The sequence below is a fragment of the Odontesthes bonariensis genome, chromosome 8, assembly GCF_027942865.1.
Source record: "Odontesthes bonariensis isolate fOdoBon6 chromosome 8, fOdoBon6.hap1, whole genome shotgun sequence".
NCBI lineage: Eukaryota > Metazoa > Chordata > Actinopteri > Atheriniformes > Atherinopsidae > Odontesthes > Odontesthes bonariensis.
In genome coordinates, this window is record NC_134513.1 from 32,488,383 (window position 1) to 32,505,908 (window position 17,526).

General features: G+C 42.9%; 1 protein-coding gene across 6 annotated transcripts in view; it reads right to left on the minus strand.

The window, feature by feature from the left end:
- Positions 1-17,526, minus strand: part of nav3 (neuron navigator 3) — a 201,475-nt gene that overhangs the window by 78,204 nt on the left and 105,745 nt on the right. For all 6 annotated transcript variants that reach the window (XM_075472210.1, XM_075472215.1, XM_075472212.1 and 3 more), the window contains 3 exons: positions 14,110-15,241; positions 9,783-9,898; positions 268-376 (listed from right to left, as the gene is read on the minus strand). In XM_075472210.1, the coding sequence (XP_075328325.1) occupies positions 268-376; positions 9,783-9,898; positions 14,110-15,241 (1,357 nt within the window). The remainder of the gene's footprint in view (positions 1-267; positions 377-9,782; positions 9,899-14,109; positions 15,242-17,526) is intronic.

Sequence of the window (17,526 nt, forward strand, 5' to 3'; positions counted from 1 at the left end):
AAAGAAAGGAATGCGGAAGTCACGTGGGTCACGGAGACGCCAGAGTTCCAAACAAGAGACACAGCCAACATGATTTCTTCAGTGAACGGCGGCAATTTCAGAACAAATCACTTCATTAAGCTACAGGACAACATGTTGTAGTTGTGTTTTGTGAATAACTGTTTTATCGTCAATTTAACATTGAAGATGTAGCAATTTCGTCAGAGAATGGGAGAGGCTGTCCGGCTTCCCGTGTTGTCTCTGAATAGCCGAGGCTGGTGTGCCTACCTGTGGCTGATCTGTGTCCCCCGCAGACTGGACATGGTTTCTTCCAGGTTCTGCCGCAGGTCAGCGATGTTTTTCACCGTCCTCATACGTCTTGTCTCTGGGTCCTCTCCTGCAGACAAACATTTTGTTTTATGTACTGACATGTTTGGACTTCCACACACACAATTGTAATGATACACTCCACTTATCCATACACATGCTCAAACACAAAATAAAAGAAGTATTGAGGATATCTGACACACAGTATCTCAGTGGACGTCACTGAACGTCTCAGCAGGGGAACCGAATGATGACGAATCACGACGACAGCCAGCTTGGGTGAATGTCCCTAAACCTCCTGCTGACAATTTGGAACCCATGTAATAAATCATGTCTGTCAGGCTGCACGACATGCAATTTCCCTTACTTGAAAGAGTATAGATCACTTTGAGCACTTTTTCCTCCAGGCTGATGCAGAAATGTCATGTCATGACACCGCAGAATCTGTCAGTCAGTTTAGGATTCAGTTTTGCTTGTAAAAGCACCCTCTGTCAGATTTCCTTTGCTTCTCTGACAGATACTGGAAAACACTGACATTTCCCCACCTCACCCAAGAGCAGCAGATGGCAACAGGAGCACTTCATAAATTCTATGTCCTTCTCAATGTCTGCGTTACGGAGTAGTTGAAGGAGTCTTGTTAATAAGCACATGGCAGGCAACATTTTAGAACAACAAGCAGAGGGGGCACACCAAAGTATCTGCCTGTCTGATCCAATCAAGCTTTTCTGTTAGCTTGTCAGATTAGCCTATATCTGCAGGCGGGTAGCATAGAATGGGTAATTAACAAGTGGCATGAGACGTAGAATGGATTTGCAGCTTATTTGCTTTCCTAGTTTTATGGTGATTTGGGAGAAAAACTGTCTACATGATATAGATGACAATGCCAGCAGATGCTGTACAATGCAGTGTGATAGTAAGAGGGATGTAGGAGGCTACGCTCTGTATGTGGATTTGAAGAGTCTGAGCCAACATACTGAATTCAAGCTTCTGTGATTACAATGCTGGGGTAAAAATGAGTTGAATTGGGGGTTACATAAGGTTAAAGGTACAAAAGGGCCTGTAGTGGGTCCTGTGGCACAGCTGAGATGTGGCGGCAGAAATAATATTTAAGGGTATTTACTTTGGACACACAGTGGTGCTTGATAGTCTTTGAACCCTTAATTATCTACATTCCTGCATAAATATGAGCTAAATCACCAGAAATACACACATACCTAATTCTGTTTATCTATCTAACTGTTGATAAACAGAACTGTTTAATATCAGTAAGACTACACCAAGCCACAAAGGAACCCACTCTAACCCCTGAGCAGCCAAAGGTCTCTCTAATGATAATGTTGCTGTTAACTTGTCTAGAGAGCCCTGAAAAACACAAAGTTGTGCTTAAAAGGGCTAAGAAGAAAACTGCATCTCTGTAGTTTGCTAAAGAGACGAGATCAAAACAGAGCTTTCTGTTTTGAATGAGAAGTGTTATTCCAGCATAAGAACCTTGTCCCAGCTGTGAAACATGATGGCGATACCATCATGGTTTGGGCTATAGTTTCACTGCATCTGGCGCAGAAGAGCTTGCCATAACTGGTGGAGCAATGAGTTTTGAATTATACCCATGAATTTTAAAAGAAAATGTCAGGACATAGTTATGTAAACTGAATCTCAAGAGAAAGATGGTCATGCATCATTACAACAACCTCAAACAGACAAGTTGTTCTGCCAAAAGAAGAATAACACAGATGTTTCGGAATAGCCAAGGAAAGTCCCTGACCTTAATCCAAAGAAAATGCTATAAAGGGACACGCTGATTTGAAGGACTGATCAATAGTTTCTTTGCAGTTTTTGCTGCACAAAGGGAGTCAAATCAGATACTGAGAGCAAAAACATACGTAAATACGTATATAAACACAAAGAAATCACATGGACCCAATACCATTTAGATAAATATGTTCCATTTGAATTAAAAAAAAGAAAAAAACAACAGTTTGCAAGACTGAACTTCATCTTTTTTTTAAAATACAGATCCAGTTTTTGTGCCAATGGACCGGAAAAAAAACTATTTGCAAGATCAGCGATCACAACAAGAATGTAGCTGATCTTGCAAACTGACAGCAGTGTTCCTAATTTGGTGCATGCTGTGTGACAATGTATAATAAGTGCTGTACTGCATATTATGATTGTTAAAATTGACACAACCATGTCGAGGAAAAAAAACAAAACAAAGAACACTTTTATTTCACTTATTTTAAAGACCAATGAGACAGACTTTTAGCTAAAACTTGCAGTAGCTTCACAGCTACCCACCCAAATATTAGGATTTGCTACTTCACACTGTCACAATTTCAAAACTTCTGCAAATGTCAGCACTGTGACTACATCTGTGATGAAACACCTCAGTCAAGACTTGACCTCAATTATACTCTACTGTACTGTGTAATGACCTGACAGAGTATGGAGTTGTATTGCATAATAGAAGCCATCGATGAGAGCTAGACTTGCAGCACAAACCCAAGAAACGCTACCCTTTCTCTGCAATTTTCCCTTTTCTCAGGTCTTCTTTGTTTGTTAACCCTCATCTTAGCCTCTTCAATACAGATCAAGCTTTAATTCCATTACAAAGTGACATGAGGAGATCTGAGACCCTTTTAGTCTTTGTCATGAACAAACTGTTCATGCAGCACTGAAAAGCAGCCCAAGGCATATATGTGCATTGTAAGCAACTATTTGCAGTACAGTAGCAGAGATCCCACCTGCCCAGCGAGCAACGGCATCCCACAGGCAATCTAAAAACTGCACACATTAGAGCAGTTCTGCATTAGAAAACTAATACTCATCCCCAAACTTTTTAAGTGATTTACCAGCCCAGGTGGATGAGTTAGACATGAGGATTACCTTATGATCCCATGCTGCAGCTGCTTACACATATTTCTAGCTGCATCCAACACTCTGAGAAGCCACAAAGCTTTCCTTTGGATTCAAGTTCATGTCCAGATCTTGGCCTGGTACAGAAAAGAAGCAGCCAAACTGAAACCAGGCCAGTGTGTACGTGTGTATGTGTGATGTGACCGGGGGCGAATTGAAAAGGGCAGAGAGAGAGGGAAGGAACATGCATAGATTTTCATGCACTCACTCACAGGTGCACACACCCAGGATGTTGAACAAATGCTTGCAATAACGTTGACACAACATTATTCAAATGGCTATCATTTTAGACAAATGCCTTTACACATAGACTCCAGCCCAAACGCACCCTCACACACATACTGCATTGTGCGAGTCAGCGCTCACATGCCAGTTAACCCTCTTTCAATAATGCATGGAAGCCGGTACTGGTGCCTGTGGCTCCAGATGAATACTGTGAAGATACTATCCCAATCATTTAATTACAACTTACACAAATGCCTGTACATATTACTAAACATAACTGCAGACTTTTGAAAATTTCTTCATTTTGCTACATATGTGTTGGAACTAGCCACATGTGTTGAGGCATTTTGTTGGAAATCAGTCTGGCTGTCATTGTCAGAAATCTCTCCCACAAAGATAGATGTATCCCCGCTGAATTTTATGGCCCTGTTTGCTGAATGTGTTTCCTCGCAGGTGTAGCAGCACACTGAGATCTTGTTAATACATATAAACAACAACTGTTTCCTGAGGGAAAAAGGGCACACTGCCACTGTGGCAGCTGGAAACTCAGAAAGCCAACTTTTACAGGGTAAAAGCACTATTCAGGGATGTAAACAGCCTCCTAACTATCATGACACATATCTGACACAAGTATAAATATATGCATTAAATCATGCAGGTGTGCATGCATGCAAAAACAAATTTAAAAAAGCACCTGTGTGAACCACGCACGCCATAGATTTGGCTGTACACACAAGTGTAATAATGAACTATTGATCACACTGGCTGTAAGGGAGGAATGAGTAATAAAGGCTGTGCTTTTTCAGTAGAGGAGGTGTTGATGAATTCCACTCCTGAAATCCCAGAGTGTTTCGATTTAATGCTGCATCATGCCTCAACCTGCTTAAAGGAAATCAAAAATAATGTGCTCAGTGCTAAAGCTTACTCTGCAGTGCATTGTAGCTTGCTTTATCAGGGAAATCACAATAATCATGTGTAATGTCACAAGTATACAAAACATTTTTGTTTCTCTAACTAAACCCACCACTCCCATGTCCCTCTCCTCCAGAAGTGTTCATAGGAGCTCATTCCAAAAGCACAAGAAGTTAGAGCAAATATAACCACAAGGTGGGATTGTCCATGCTAAAGAAGAACTACAGCTGTGGTATAATTTGGTGTCAAGTTAGACTCTCGGCTGGTTCATGGTTTGCAGACTGTATGAAATTGAGTAAAAAGGATGTGTGAGGGTGGAGATCTTTATATTTCTGAGTGTCGCTACAAGTTCACACTCTTGTGGGTACATTAAGAACATGTGTCGGTGAGCATGTGTGTATTAACTAAATAATAAGGTTATGTGTACTGTTATATCCAATTCTCACTAATATATTCAAAATGATGTCTTAAAATGCTAATAGCAGACTCTGAGAAGCAAATTTCCCCATCGAGAGGATTACGATAGGAACTAGCTTATGCAAGGAAATTTCTGCTCTGACACTGTGCTTCAGTTAGCTTTTGTAGACTGAAACTTACAATACATTTTTTAAGCTGTTTCCAGTGTCTCAGTGAGATTAAGCGTTAACTTACGTGGGTGTGGCTGTGTGTGCAGCACCTGTTCAAGGTCGCCAAGCATGGTGAGGATCACCTCCTTATCCAACTGAGCAGTTCCCTCACGGGGACCACCCCCTGAAACCTCCTCCTCTGCCCAGTACCCACCATCTTTCTCCTTGCCTCCCTGCATCCCACCTCCCCTGTTTGCTGCTATCTCATCACTGGAACATCCACCTCTTCCCTCTTCATCTGTTCCCGACCCCTCCCTGGACTTTCGTTGTGGCTCAGTCCTTGGGTGGCCGCTGTAAGATGCACGCTGTGGCCGCCCACCTGCCGCTGTACATCGCCAAGGGACTGGGATGAGGGAATGCTCCGACTGTGAAAGCACCTTAGTGAGGGAAAGCGACAGGGATCGTGCTCTGGTGCCCCTTGTGACTGCCTCTTTCCTGGGGCTTCCTTGCAGACTGCCCCCTACCCTCTGTGAAGAGGATGAGTACATCACAGAGTTTTGAGGTTGAGCAAGTCGAGATGGTGGTTGGTCGAGTTCAAATGCGTAAACCCGCTGCTCGCCATCGCTCAGCAGGGTCAGGTTGGTGAGTGAGCGCTGCTTGATCCGCAGGTTGAGGTTGTCAGGGAGAGGCTTGGGAGGCCGTCGAGCTGGGCTGCCTCCCTGATACACTGAGAACTCTGCTCCTCTCTTCATCTCTGCTCCCCGTGGTTTACCTCTTTACCACCGGTGGCTCAGCAACTGAAACTATACATGCAAGTGGATCCACCTGTGTGCGGCTATCTCTTTCACATCTTGGCTGCACTGTCACCGAGTGAGCATATGGAGGGAGGAAGGAATAGGAGAATAGAGGAGGCAAAGAGATGGGTCCCCACGTCCCACGCCTCCCGACTGAGGTCCAAGCTTCAGTGGGCTTCAGGGAGAGCAAGCCAAGGGTGAACAGTGGAGAGAAAACCACCCTCTCAGGCATGTAGGTAAAATCCGGATCCATCCTTGAGCCAGCCCATGCTCATGGTCAGACACTGAGGCAGACACAAACACTTATTTCTTCCACTCCGTCCCCTGTCCGCATGCTGTCTCTCTGTTTTCTTTCTCTTGCTTCAGCACAGTCAGGGGCGTGGATGAACGAGCTGCTACATCTCCCGTGCCTCACGCGTTCTCTCCCCCTCCTGCACTCACACTCTCTTTATCTTTTCCCCTATTAAATGACAGTCTCTTTTCATTCACTCCTATCCATCTCCCTCCACCTTCTGTCTCTCCTTTAATTACCAGCTCACTGCCACATTTCTCCAACCTCCCCTCTCACTCTGACGGTTCCTCTCTAACAGGAATAGGAGAGAATAGTAGAGCTCTCCGCCTGATGTACATTCCAGCATTCAGCCTGCAGCTTTCTCTCTGACTCTCTTGCTCAGCCCCCTCTGTGTTTATCACCCCCTCTTTTCTTGATCCCTCTTATTTTCTTCTTCTGTTCACTTCTTACTAGCCTTTATCTTTTCTCCCTCACTCTTTCCTCTTCTCTCTTTGTCTCTCCGTGTCTCTCTGTCACAGTGTGACAGTGAGTTGTTTGGACAGTGCACCTGTACGCTTGCAGCCCCCTGCTGCAGCACTATGCCTGCCTGACATAATTAAATGCTATCTTGAGGAGCTAAACCAGTGAGCCCCGCAGCTTATCATGGATCATCAATGAGACCACAGAGCTAACATATTCCCATCAATCAATGCAAACATTATTAGTCCTGTTTCTGTTAGTCCTACCCGTCTTCCACACATTCTCTAATCCTGGTTACCACCTGCTGGAAGACACTGAAAGCAGTCCCCTCAGAAAATGTAATAAAGGTGGACCTAATCCTGGGTTTATACTGTGAGCCATTATTTCGTTTTTTTTTTTTTAATGAATAGACCAATGCAAAAATACTTAAAGGAGAACTGCGGTATTTTCAACATTAAGCCTCTTTTATGAGTCGTCTGCAATGTTTTAGAACCCCCCTCACCGCTTTTTTGATGTTTACTGCTGTCTCCGGTATTTGCCTAATTTTGATTCTTCTCAACCTGCTTCAGAATGGCAAGTATGGTGCATGTCCTAAAAGGTCCGTAAAAGCACCATAAACGTCCGTTTTCAAAATCATCAACTCACCGGAGTGGTTACTGGTGTGCACTGGTAATCCATATCAAATTTCGTTGCGAAAAGTTGCTTCTGTCGTGTTTTATTTGACATTTTGTACTGGATGTTCGTTGATATTACTCCGCCACCGCTAAGAAAATAGTTTGAGCATGAACGAGCTGCCAAATAAAACATGACAGAAGCAACTTTTCGCAACGAAATTTAATATGGATTACCAGTGCACACCAGTGAGTTGATGATTTTGAAAACGGACGTTTATGGTGCTTTTATGGACCTTTTAGGACATGCACCGTACTTGCCATTCTGAAGCAGGTTGAGAAGAATCAAAATTAGGCAAATACCGGAGACAGCAGTAAACATCAAAAAAGCGGTAAGGGGGGTTCTAAAACATTGCAGACGACTCAGTAAAGAGGCTTAATGTTGAAAATACCGCAGTTCTCCTTTAAGAGCTGGCGGTCTGTGGCGTAGTGGGTACAGCAGACGCCCCATGTACAGAGGCTATAGTCCTCGCTGCAGCTGGCCCTGGTTCGAAACCCGCATTGGACGGCCCTTTGTTGCGTGTTATTCCCCCTCTCTCTGCCCCCTGCTTCCTGTCTCTCTCCCCTTTACTATACAATAAAGGCATAAAAAGCCAAAAAAATATTTTAAAAAACCCCCAAAATCTTAAGAGCTAATCCTCAACTATTTTACTTGTCATGTCGACATTTAACAAAAGCATGAATACACGTGAAAAATGATTTTATATAGCTGTGCTTCTTCTAATGTTTGTCAACACGGTTATAACTTTCACCTATGTATGCAAACTGAGTGGGCTTGTCATGTGGTAATTGCGGCGGACATACTCTTGAATTTGACTCTCAGATACTCATTTTTGCTGCTGTATGGAGGAAGAGATGGAAGGACAAAGGATGTGAAACAACCATGAAATGTGTGACAACGAAAAGCGAGTGTTTGCAATGGAGCCCAAACAAAGAGAATGGTCAGTGCTGTAGTTTAATTTTATCCTTGAAATGACAGCCTTTGGTTAAGCCATGACCAAAGCAAAATGTGTGGAATGTTGCTGCCAACCTGACATCCCCAAACCTATAATCACAAGCTGTTGTTTGTGCATGCTGTGCTTTGTAGAGTTTTTAGGGTTTTCAACTTGACATCTTAGTTTCCAGTTAGTGTGGTTCAATTGATCATTTTATCCAAGACGATTTGCTCTATTATAAGGAAGGAGTTTGATTCCAAATTAAAGTAATTTCCATGTGAATCCAGTGACCCATTCTCCTAGAATATAAAACCAAAAACAACATTTTCAAGGATCCTCAGAAACAAAATCATCTGTGACAGAAGTGGAATTTCTACCACAGATGTCACTGATAATATTCAAGCAGAAAAGTGAAAGAGGAGTTCAAGAATTGCAAAAGTAAACTCTTCACTTCAAAGTGTCAAAACACATCTGAGACAATAGAGCTTCACTGTGCCAGCAGTTTGTTTTTTGATCCTGTGTTGGTCGGTTTAACCTCTCATACAGTGCCTTGTCAAGAATCTAAGCCTGCGGTAAAAAACTCTTTAAAATGACCAAATATACCCCCATCCTAAACTTTCAGTCGTAGACGTTCAATGGAAAGGATTTCTTCTGTAATGTAATTAAAGGTCGGTGAATCCATTTGAGGCCTTCTCTCTTTGTAAACCAACAAATTTTAACCAGCTCATGCAGAATTTACAAACTGAAAGAGAACAACTCTTCATTCTGAGTGATAGAACATGTTTCCTGAAATAAATTACCATATTAACGGTCTGAGCTGTTAAAGGCTTGCAACTCCTCCTTTACCTAATTTTTAAAGATCCATTGAAAGTTCTATGAGAAGCACAAGCTGATTCAAGGAGGTTCACAACATGGCTTATTTTTCTATGTCATGACCCTGTAGGTCTGTGGGATAAAAAAAATGCCACATTTTCCTATTTATTAAGGTCATGTGTTTCTTTAAAAAGCCATCTTTCTGCTGAGACTGAATATGATAAAGGATATTAGTGATAGTGTAGATAATGTGTCTGGGTGATGATGCAGCACCCGAGATTGTAACAGATGAAAGGAACCTCTGGGGATGTAAACACAGAGCCACAGATGCTCCCTGTGTCCAGCTGTCAGCGCTGACCTTTTCTCTTCGCTACATGAAACTCGTTAGGAGCAGGGATCCCCCAAGTAAACAAAAATAGGTTCATGTCAATTGATGCACTCACAGCAAACACACTCACACACAAAAAGCACAAAACCAGAATACTGTGCTTCCCACAGCAGTGGGCTTCAATATCGAGTACTGCAGCTACTTTCTACTGATATCCAAGTACCAGACAGAGCAGCATCCTCCTCTGCCAATATTACAGAGAACAGCTAATTCTTTAATTTTTACAGCCCTTTCTATCCAATCTGCATTCTTTATGGAGAAAACGCACTTTTAAAACAATTCCTTTAAAGTGTAGAGCAGAACTGCAGCAGCACTGCAGCAGCTTTAAGGTCAACATTGAATAAATATAGATGCATAACACGAGATGAAGGTTAAATTCTAATATAAGCAATATTACAAAAGATGAATATTAATGCATAGATTCATATGTGCATTTGCACACCCACACATAGAAAGATGATGTGCACAGAGCCTGTATCATGTGTGTGTGTATGTGGACCTGCGGTACCTGATATCTCCTCCAGGCACTGTTTGGCTGTCTTGCTGTAGACTAGCTCTCCCTTAGTGGGGCTGAGGCAGGGGTCGGCTGGGGCCACCATGGTGCAGTCATTTTCTGAAAATGTCCTACAGGCACAAAGAACAAATAACACAGCAGTTACAAAGATAGACTGAATGAAATATCTGTGAGCATGAAGCTTGACTACAGCCACTACAGTGGTTTCACAAAGGAGACTTTCTGCTTTAATTGGTAAAAGCTCCTCCAATTTCGTGTTCATTATGTGGTCATGAGCTGTTTTTCAGGGTAATTCAGTATGAATGGTTACCTGCTTCTGTTAGCCATATGCTGAAAGCATACAGTCTGTACTGTGGTTCTAATGTGGATTATTTCAAATACGCTTTATTCATTTTTGTCATGATTATAGACATATGGCAAGACATATGTCTGCCACATTATGTTGTGTTCAAACTTTGTAAAGAGATAATTCCACCTCAATTCAGTATCAGCTCAGTGAGGCTTTGAAAACTACTACATTAGGGGTGTTGTAATAGACTGGTATTCACGATAACTGATGACTTGAAAATCGGATTGTTTTTAGTACAGTTTTTAAAGTCTCTTACTTCCTATTCTGAAAACATGAAACAGAAAAATGAACTGCTGTGAATTCTTCTAATAGCAAAATGTTGTTTTCTTTTTCAAGTTTTCTATTGATATTGCAATAATATTGTTGTTTTGAATGCTTAAGGTCTGATCAGACATTGTGACAGCCCTCAACTATTTCCAAAAAAAAGGAAAAAAGAAGTCAATCCTGAAAATTTCACGATCCATAAAGTCTTGAGTTGTTGAGTTCTGAAACGTTGACAGTGAAGTCAAACAGATATATAGATATGACCTAAATATATCAATATTTGTTGATATCATTTACTGTACTTCAGTAAGACCGGCAACTGAAACAGCCAGCATCTTCCCTACTTTACATTTTAGTGTTTATTTCTCTGAAGTTACTCAAAAGAGGAGGAATTTATAAGACAACTTTAGGTCTAAATTAAGATATTCAATAGATGGATAGATACATCCCTAAGCAGAGGAAGTGACTACTTTATATGAATTTCCTGGATGCCTCTCAGTGTGTGTGTGTAGGCACATACACACAGATCTAAACACAAGCTACTGAAAAGGAGTCACTCCCATCCATACATGCACCATACACACACACACACACACACACACACACACACACACACACACACACACACACACACACACACCAGGGACCACCATCACCACCTGCAGAGCTGCAGATAAGACCTGGCTTCCATTTGAGAGTGCAGCACCAGCCTGTAACTTCTGCTCATGTAAAAAACCACTGCCACCACACAGCTGCTCAGGCCAATATGGACCCAAAACGGGACACTGGATAAGATGAAAGTGACAACTGCAGCAATAATTCATTATCAATCCAAAATTGAATCTGTTACTGTCAAAATGAATATTTGCTGCCTGGGGTGTAAAAGAAATGGAATTCATTGTTCTAACAGATGAGTCAAGGGGGAGAACATCACAGTGCCACCAACACTGATTGACAGGTAATATGTGGCAAATAAATGCTGCGAAACAGATTTAACTGAGCTTTTATGTATTGCTGTGGTATTTCAATTATTCCTGATTGAGTGTCACAACTGACAAGAGAGAGAGAGAGAGAGAGAGAGAGAGAGAGAGAGAGAGAGAGAGAGAGAGAGAGAGAGAGAGAGAGAGAGGATGGGTGGGGGAAATCAATGCTGCATACTAAGTGAAGCAAATTCACAAAATCATGCAGGCCTGTTAAGCTTGGCAGAGACAGCGACTTAAAGTGGGTGGAGAAAGAGAAACCAAACAAGACAAAGATGCTTAATTGGGCAAAAACATGATGGTAAAGGAGCACAGCGAGAACCCTCACACTTAGTGAATGCAAGCTGACAGCTTCTGTTAGTGATGAGGAACATTTATAGAACGAGAAGAGGAGGCAGACAATGGAGGCTGAAGACACAACAAAATGGGGGGGACAACCTTAACCCCAAACAGTGAGGACTAGATTTAATATATGGCAGGACTGCCTGATGCCCAGTCACATATTGTATTTCAATACAAATTTGGAGACAACAATCAAATCATTTTGATGGAAACTACACAGAATTTCAGGAGACCAGTACAGGCAAAAAAGGAAAAGAAGCTTGGAGGCCAACTGTGAATGACTAAATCTTACATTTTTCTGGCTCTGTATCATGTTAGCCATTAGCTTGCCAGCAGCAACAGCTCATCAAGTAGCACTGCATGTAATCCCTCACCCACCATTCTGTACATGAGGCATGATGTATTTAGTTGTACGACTCTGATACAACTGAGCCTTTCCAGCAGAGAGGGCAAATGCTCATGTTACAACTGAATCTTTACAAAATCTTAAGGCCCTGTCACACTGTTGCGTATGGCACTAGCGTATGCCAGCGTATGAAAATTATCACTCATACGCTGGTATACGCTGACATACGCTAGGGGAACGTTAGGCATTGGTTGTATACGTTTCAAGCACGCTGGCATACGTTGGCATACGCTGAGGCAGAAATAAATTTTTGAACATGCTCAAAACTTTTGTGCGTATGGTTAATACGCTAAGCATACGCTTGGCATACGCTGAATACGCTAGAGGTACGATATAGGTAGCCTACGTTACTGATAGGTCGAGAACGCTGGACATAAGTTGCCATACATTGGCATGAAGGTGTACCGTACAGCTAGCGTAATTATAGCCTCCGCCCGTCTGCCGCCTCCATCTCCGCCAGAAGGGCGGCAACTGACATATCTGAGGCAACCGACGATTCACGGGAGCGGTCAGGAGGAGGAGTTGTGGATCTTGATCGCTCAGAAGCATGTAACTCATCAGCCGCAGGTGCATCAGGCATTTCAGCAGGTTTGAGTGAGAATGATTCTTGTGTTATTTTGCCTTTTCCTCGACCTCGGCCCAGGGCCCGGGCAAACTACGATTGCTTCTTGGGAGGCATGATCGAGATGAATGTCTCGAGAGATGTTGATAGCGCGTCGTCTACTGCAATAATGGAGCAATGTGGAGAGGCTGCTGATATAGGCGCGTTGAAACGTACGCTGGGCATGCGCAGTTCATATGCTACTCATACGCTAGTCATACGCAGAGTACGCTGGTTATACGTTGTTCATACGCTGACATACACTGGCCATACGCTATGAATACGCTGACCATAAGCTACTCATACGCTACTCATAGGTTCAATACGGTAAGTATACGCACAATTCTTTATTTTCAAGGACTTTTCGTGCGTATGAAAATTATGTTATTAATTTTCATACACAACTCATACGCTTCTCTCATACGCAACAGTGTGACAGGGCCTTTAAGAGCAAAAAATATCACTAATAAGAAATTGGTTTCATATTTGCCTTCTAAAAGTCGATAGAGCTGAAAACTGCGGTGAAATAAACGAAAACTGTTCCAGTTTTTCCCAAAACAAGGGAAATATGGCTGGGAGCATCTGAGGTGGATGTTGATTTAACTCACTCAAAACTGGACCAGCTGAAAAAAATAGTTGCTTCAGAAATCAGAAGGAGAGTTAACAGATGATATATCCATGTACTTCATAAATGCCTATAACTATATGTCCAGGGCTGATTGTAGCAGCAAATCACAAAAAGAAACTCAAGTTTATATGTTTGAAATATTGCTAATGTAGCTGCATGTGGCAGAGCTGACTGAGCGCAATGGGGAGACAGCTAGAAGCTGAGAAGGGTGAAGGATTAGGTTTTGTTTTGTGGGACTTCTAACTCCCTTCCTCTCCTTGCACAAAGGCATCCCAGAGACTTTGGTGGCTTTTCTTTTTTTCATCTGGATTAATTCACTTCCTGCACTTCTGATTTCTGTAACGTCAGGGAAGCGCACGCCAGCTGTACACATCAAAACAACGCTGTCTGTATAAAGAGAAGGGGAATGGGTTTCTGAGCACTGCCAATGTCTGGATTCTCACATCAAGGGTGAAACCCAGACATTCAAATAATAGGCTTTGGCAAGAAGCATGCAGAGGATATTAATTTGTTCCATAATGACTGTGAAGAGATGTGGAGGCGAGAGCACAGTGGTGAGCGTCAGCTGATCAATGAGAGAACTCCAAGATTTCACAGGGTGTGTGTGAGTGACAGTATGTTTGTGGGTATAAACATGTTCAGGTGTGACTCAGAAATGGGTGAACACGGAAAAACTATGAAGAGAAAAGTGAATGAACACCTTTTAATACTTAATTTGTGTTCTATGCATGGTGGCACACACAGATCTCACCTGTACATGAAGGGCGCCACCGTGGCGGTGTTGGGGTGGTTGTGCTGCTGCTGCTGAGGAAGCTGAACTACTCCATTCCCTCCCAGTGCCCCACCTCCTCCACCTCCTCCTCCCATCGTCCCAGTGGACCCCGACAGGGCAGAGGTGCTGGTGGATGAGGTCATGCTGGTCCGTTTGCCCTCTGGGCCTCCACTGGAGCGCTGTATGTAAAAACTCCCACCTTGGCCTCCTTTTGTCAGCTTGGCTCTCTCTCCATCTCCTGTTCGCATGTTGCCACTGCTGTTTAAGGCGGCTTGGTTCTGTGTCTGGGACTGGCTCTGAGGTTTTGCCGATGTTGTGGAGGGAGCTTTCAGTCCTGGTTTGGGGATGCCACTTGAAGCTGAGGAGGTGCCACCATCTTTTTTCCCCGACGATGACTTCCCTCCCTTCGGGACAAAGCTGGCTATTTTGGAGCCCTTTTTGCTGGGTTCAGCAAAGGTCTCACGCTCCTCTTTTGGAGGAGAGTTGTCCTTGGAAGATTTCCCAGACTTGCCTTTGTCCTCTTTCTCTTTGCATGGGGCCACAGACCTGCTGCCACTAGCAGAGGCCTTTGGATAAGATGAGGAAGTTGAAGAAGATGAGGTTTTGTTAGGTGCAGTAAGGGATGATGCAGGGGTCTTTGTAGAGATTTGTTTGGCAGTAGCACTGCTACTACCACTGCTGCACACAGAGCCTGTGGGTGTCAGTCCATCCTCACCATACTCTGACAGATCATCTTCCTCCTGCAGAGCCATTTCTGCCATAGATGGTGACGCTCTTGAAGCTGAGCGAGGGTTAATTAGGCGAAACTTCTCCAGCATTGACCTCTGTGGAGGGGCAACACCTGATCCAACTTTTGACCCGTCACTTCCATGAAACTGAAGGCCTTCCTGGGCTTGGGGTGAGGGAGTGGTGGAAGGTGAGTGTGTAGGGCTTGCCAACATGGATGAGGTTGCGCTGTGCTTCAGGTTCATGGACTTGCTGCGCCAGGACTTGCCAGCTGTGGGTGAAGGGATGGCAGAGGCCAGCTGCTGCCCACTGAGGCTAGTGGGAACCATCCCACCAACTCCACTCCCATTCATCCCACTGGATACTGGGATGCCTCTCACTGCCTCTGAACAAAGGAGAGGAGGGAGATGAAGAGAGATAGAAAGCATGATTATTAAATGTGAGATTTTTTAAAATTAGTTTTCCAAATCATGTTTTTAATCCAAATAACTGGGAAACTGATTAAGCTTTGATCATTTTGGATAATGTAACCATTAAAAACATATCCAACTTCAATAAAACTCCACAGAAATTGTTAAATACCACATGGATGATCAGGCTTAGAATACTGTAAATTGCATAATTTGGCAGTGAGGAATGGCATGAGATTCTCAAGTTTTTAATGCAATTTCTTTTAATTCTGTTATTTGTCCGTGTATGATATCTAATTTTCTACTACATTAATACGTATACATTTTTCCCAGCTTCCTCAGTTTGTTTAACAGGAGAAACGGGATCAGAATACTGACTCCCTCCATAGCTCCATGGTTTTCCATTTTCAACTCAAAAGTTGAAAATAAAAGGGAAACTTTCACATAGTTTAAGTGGTGCGTTAAAAAAGTATGAATATGTAGGACACTTACTAAAGGAACTTAAAATGCAACAGTCTTACTTTTGAAACTTGAAAATGAGTATTTTTTTTAATGTAAAAAGAAAATTTCAACCTTACACAAACAGCTAAGTTCTCAAACACAATGAAATACAAATTAGCTTAGTTATTCAACGAAAAGACAGAAGTTTGTCTGAGAGTACTGAGTTACTTTCTGACAATGAGACAAAAAGAAAAAGAGAAAAAGCAGAATTGATGATGGGGAAAAAAGTGAATAGGAGACAGAGTGACAATATAAATCTAAGCACCATCAGACTGTGAGTCTGTCTGGCTGTCATTTGGCACAGTGAGCAGGGCTCAGCTGGCTCTGAGTCACCTCAGTGTGCAGTTTAGCCCTTCAGGCAGGCAGAGGAGGAGCTGAGACACTTTAACCAGCTTACGTCCCTCACAACATCTTTGAAAACCTTAAAACATGCCCAGAAATGTGTCAGTATAATCTGTCAAACTTTTTTTCATGTAGTATTATATAAAGTGTAATCTGGTAACCAGCTGTAAAATGCTTTAGTGTTTCTCAATTCCGGTCCTCGGGACCCACTGCCCTGCATGTTTTCGATGTTTCCCTCCTCCAGCACACCTGATTCAAATGAATGACTCCTGATCAGGCCACTGCAGAGCTTGAGAGCTTGATGACGAGTTGATCATTTGAATCAGGTGTGCTGGAGGAGGGAAACATCAAACACATGCAGGGCAGTGGGTCCCGAGGACCGGAATAAAACTGATCTGAACTCATGTGGCACAATTAGCAAAAGTAACTGAGCACTTGGTTACGGCAAATTTATTGGGCAGCTGTGTGTTTCGACTTAAATCAGGGACATCAGAACCAGAACTGGCTCTGTCCACTTGACAACCAACATACCTCTGAGTGTTTTGTGACCCTCATCTTCACTCAGGACTTTTGATAATCTAATACATTTTTCATTATTTTGGACATGTAACTATTTAAGTTTGAAAGCCAGTGTATCAATTAATGTTACATTAACATTACTGTGTCTGTAAGGGTTAATCCACTTAGCTGAGCAGCCAGTCAGTGTAATCTCTCTTATCAACCAGAAAAACCATTGTGGTCCAACTTTGGACCACAATGTGGTCCTCTGTGGAGTCCTCTGTGGAGAAGACCACAATGTGGTCCTCTGTGGAGTTTGTTGGACACACCCAACAAACCCTCCCCAAAAAACAGGTGTCCACTCTTTTTTCTTGTCCACTTTGTGTCCACTTTCCTGACAGCCAACTGACATGTAATGCCAGTATGAATGTAGATGGGAAATATTGTGTTTCCATATGTACCGTACAGTATGTGTCCTCTATACGACCTCATCTTTTCAGATAATTGAGCAGTCCTTCAAACAGTTTCTGAATGTGAATGAAGGAGATTACACACATTTGTGTGGTTATGCGTATTTTCGTGTGTCCAGTCAATTAACCCCATCTTTAGAGATCCCCCATCCCTCCTCTATCCCCACCCAAGAGGCTGTTTGCAGGGCCACCGCACTTATCACTGTGCAGTGACTTGGTGTTGCCGTGGCAACAGACTCTTCCTTTCTTTTTGCCTCAGCTGCCGAGGAATGAAATGCCACTTCTGGGCGGTGGTGGACTCTCTGCTAACAAACTACAAACAAGCACACATTCCTCAGGAAAACAATGTCTGGTTTTAAGAGTTAAACTGTTAACAACCAGTAGCTCGGTGTGCAGTTTTTTTTTCTTCCATATTCACCAGCTCATATTTAGTTACTCACCACATTCTA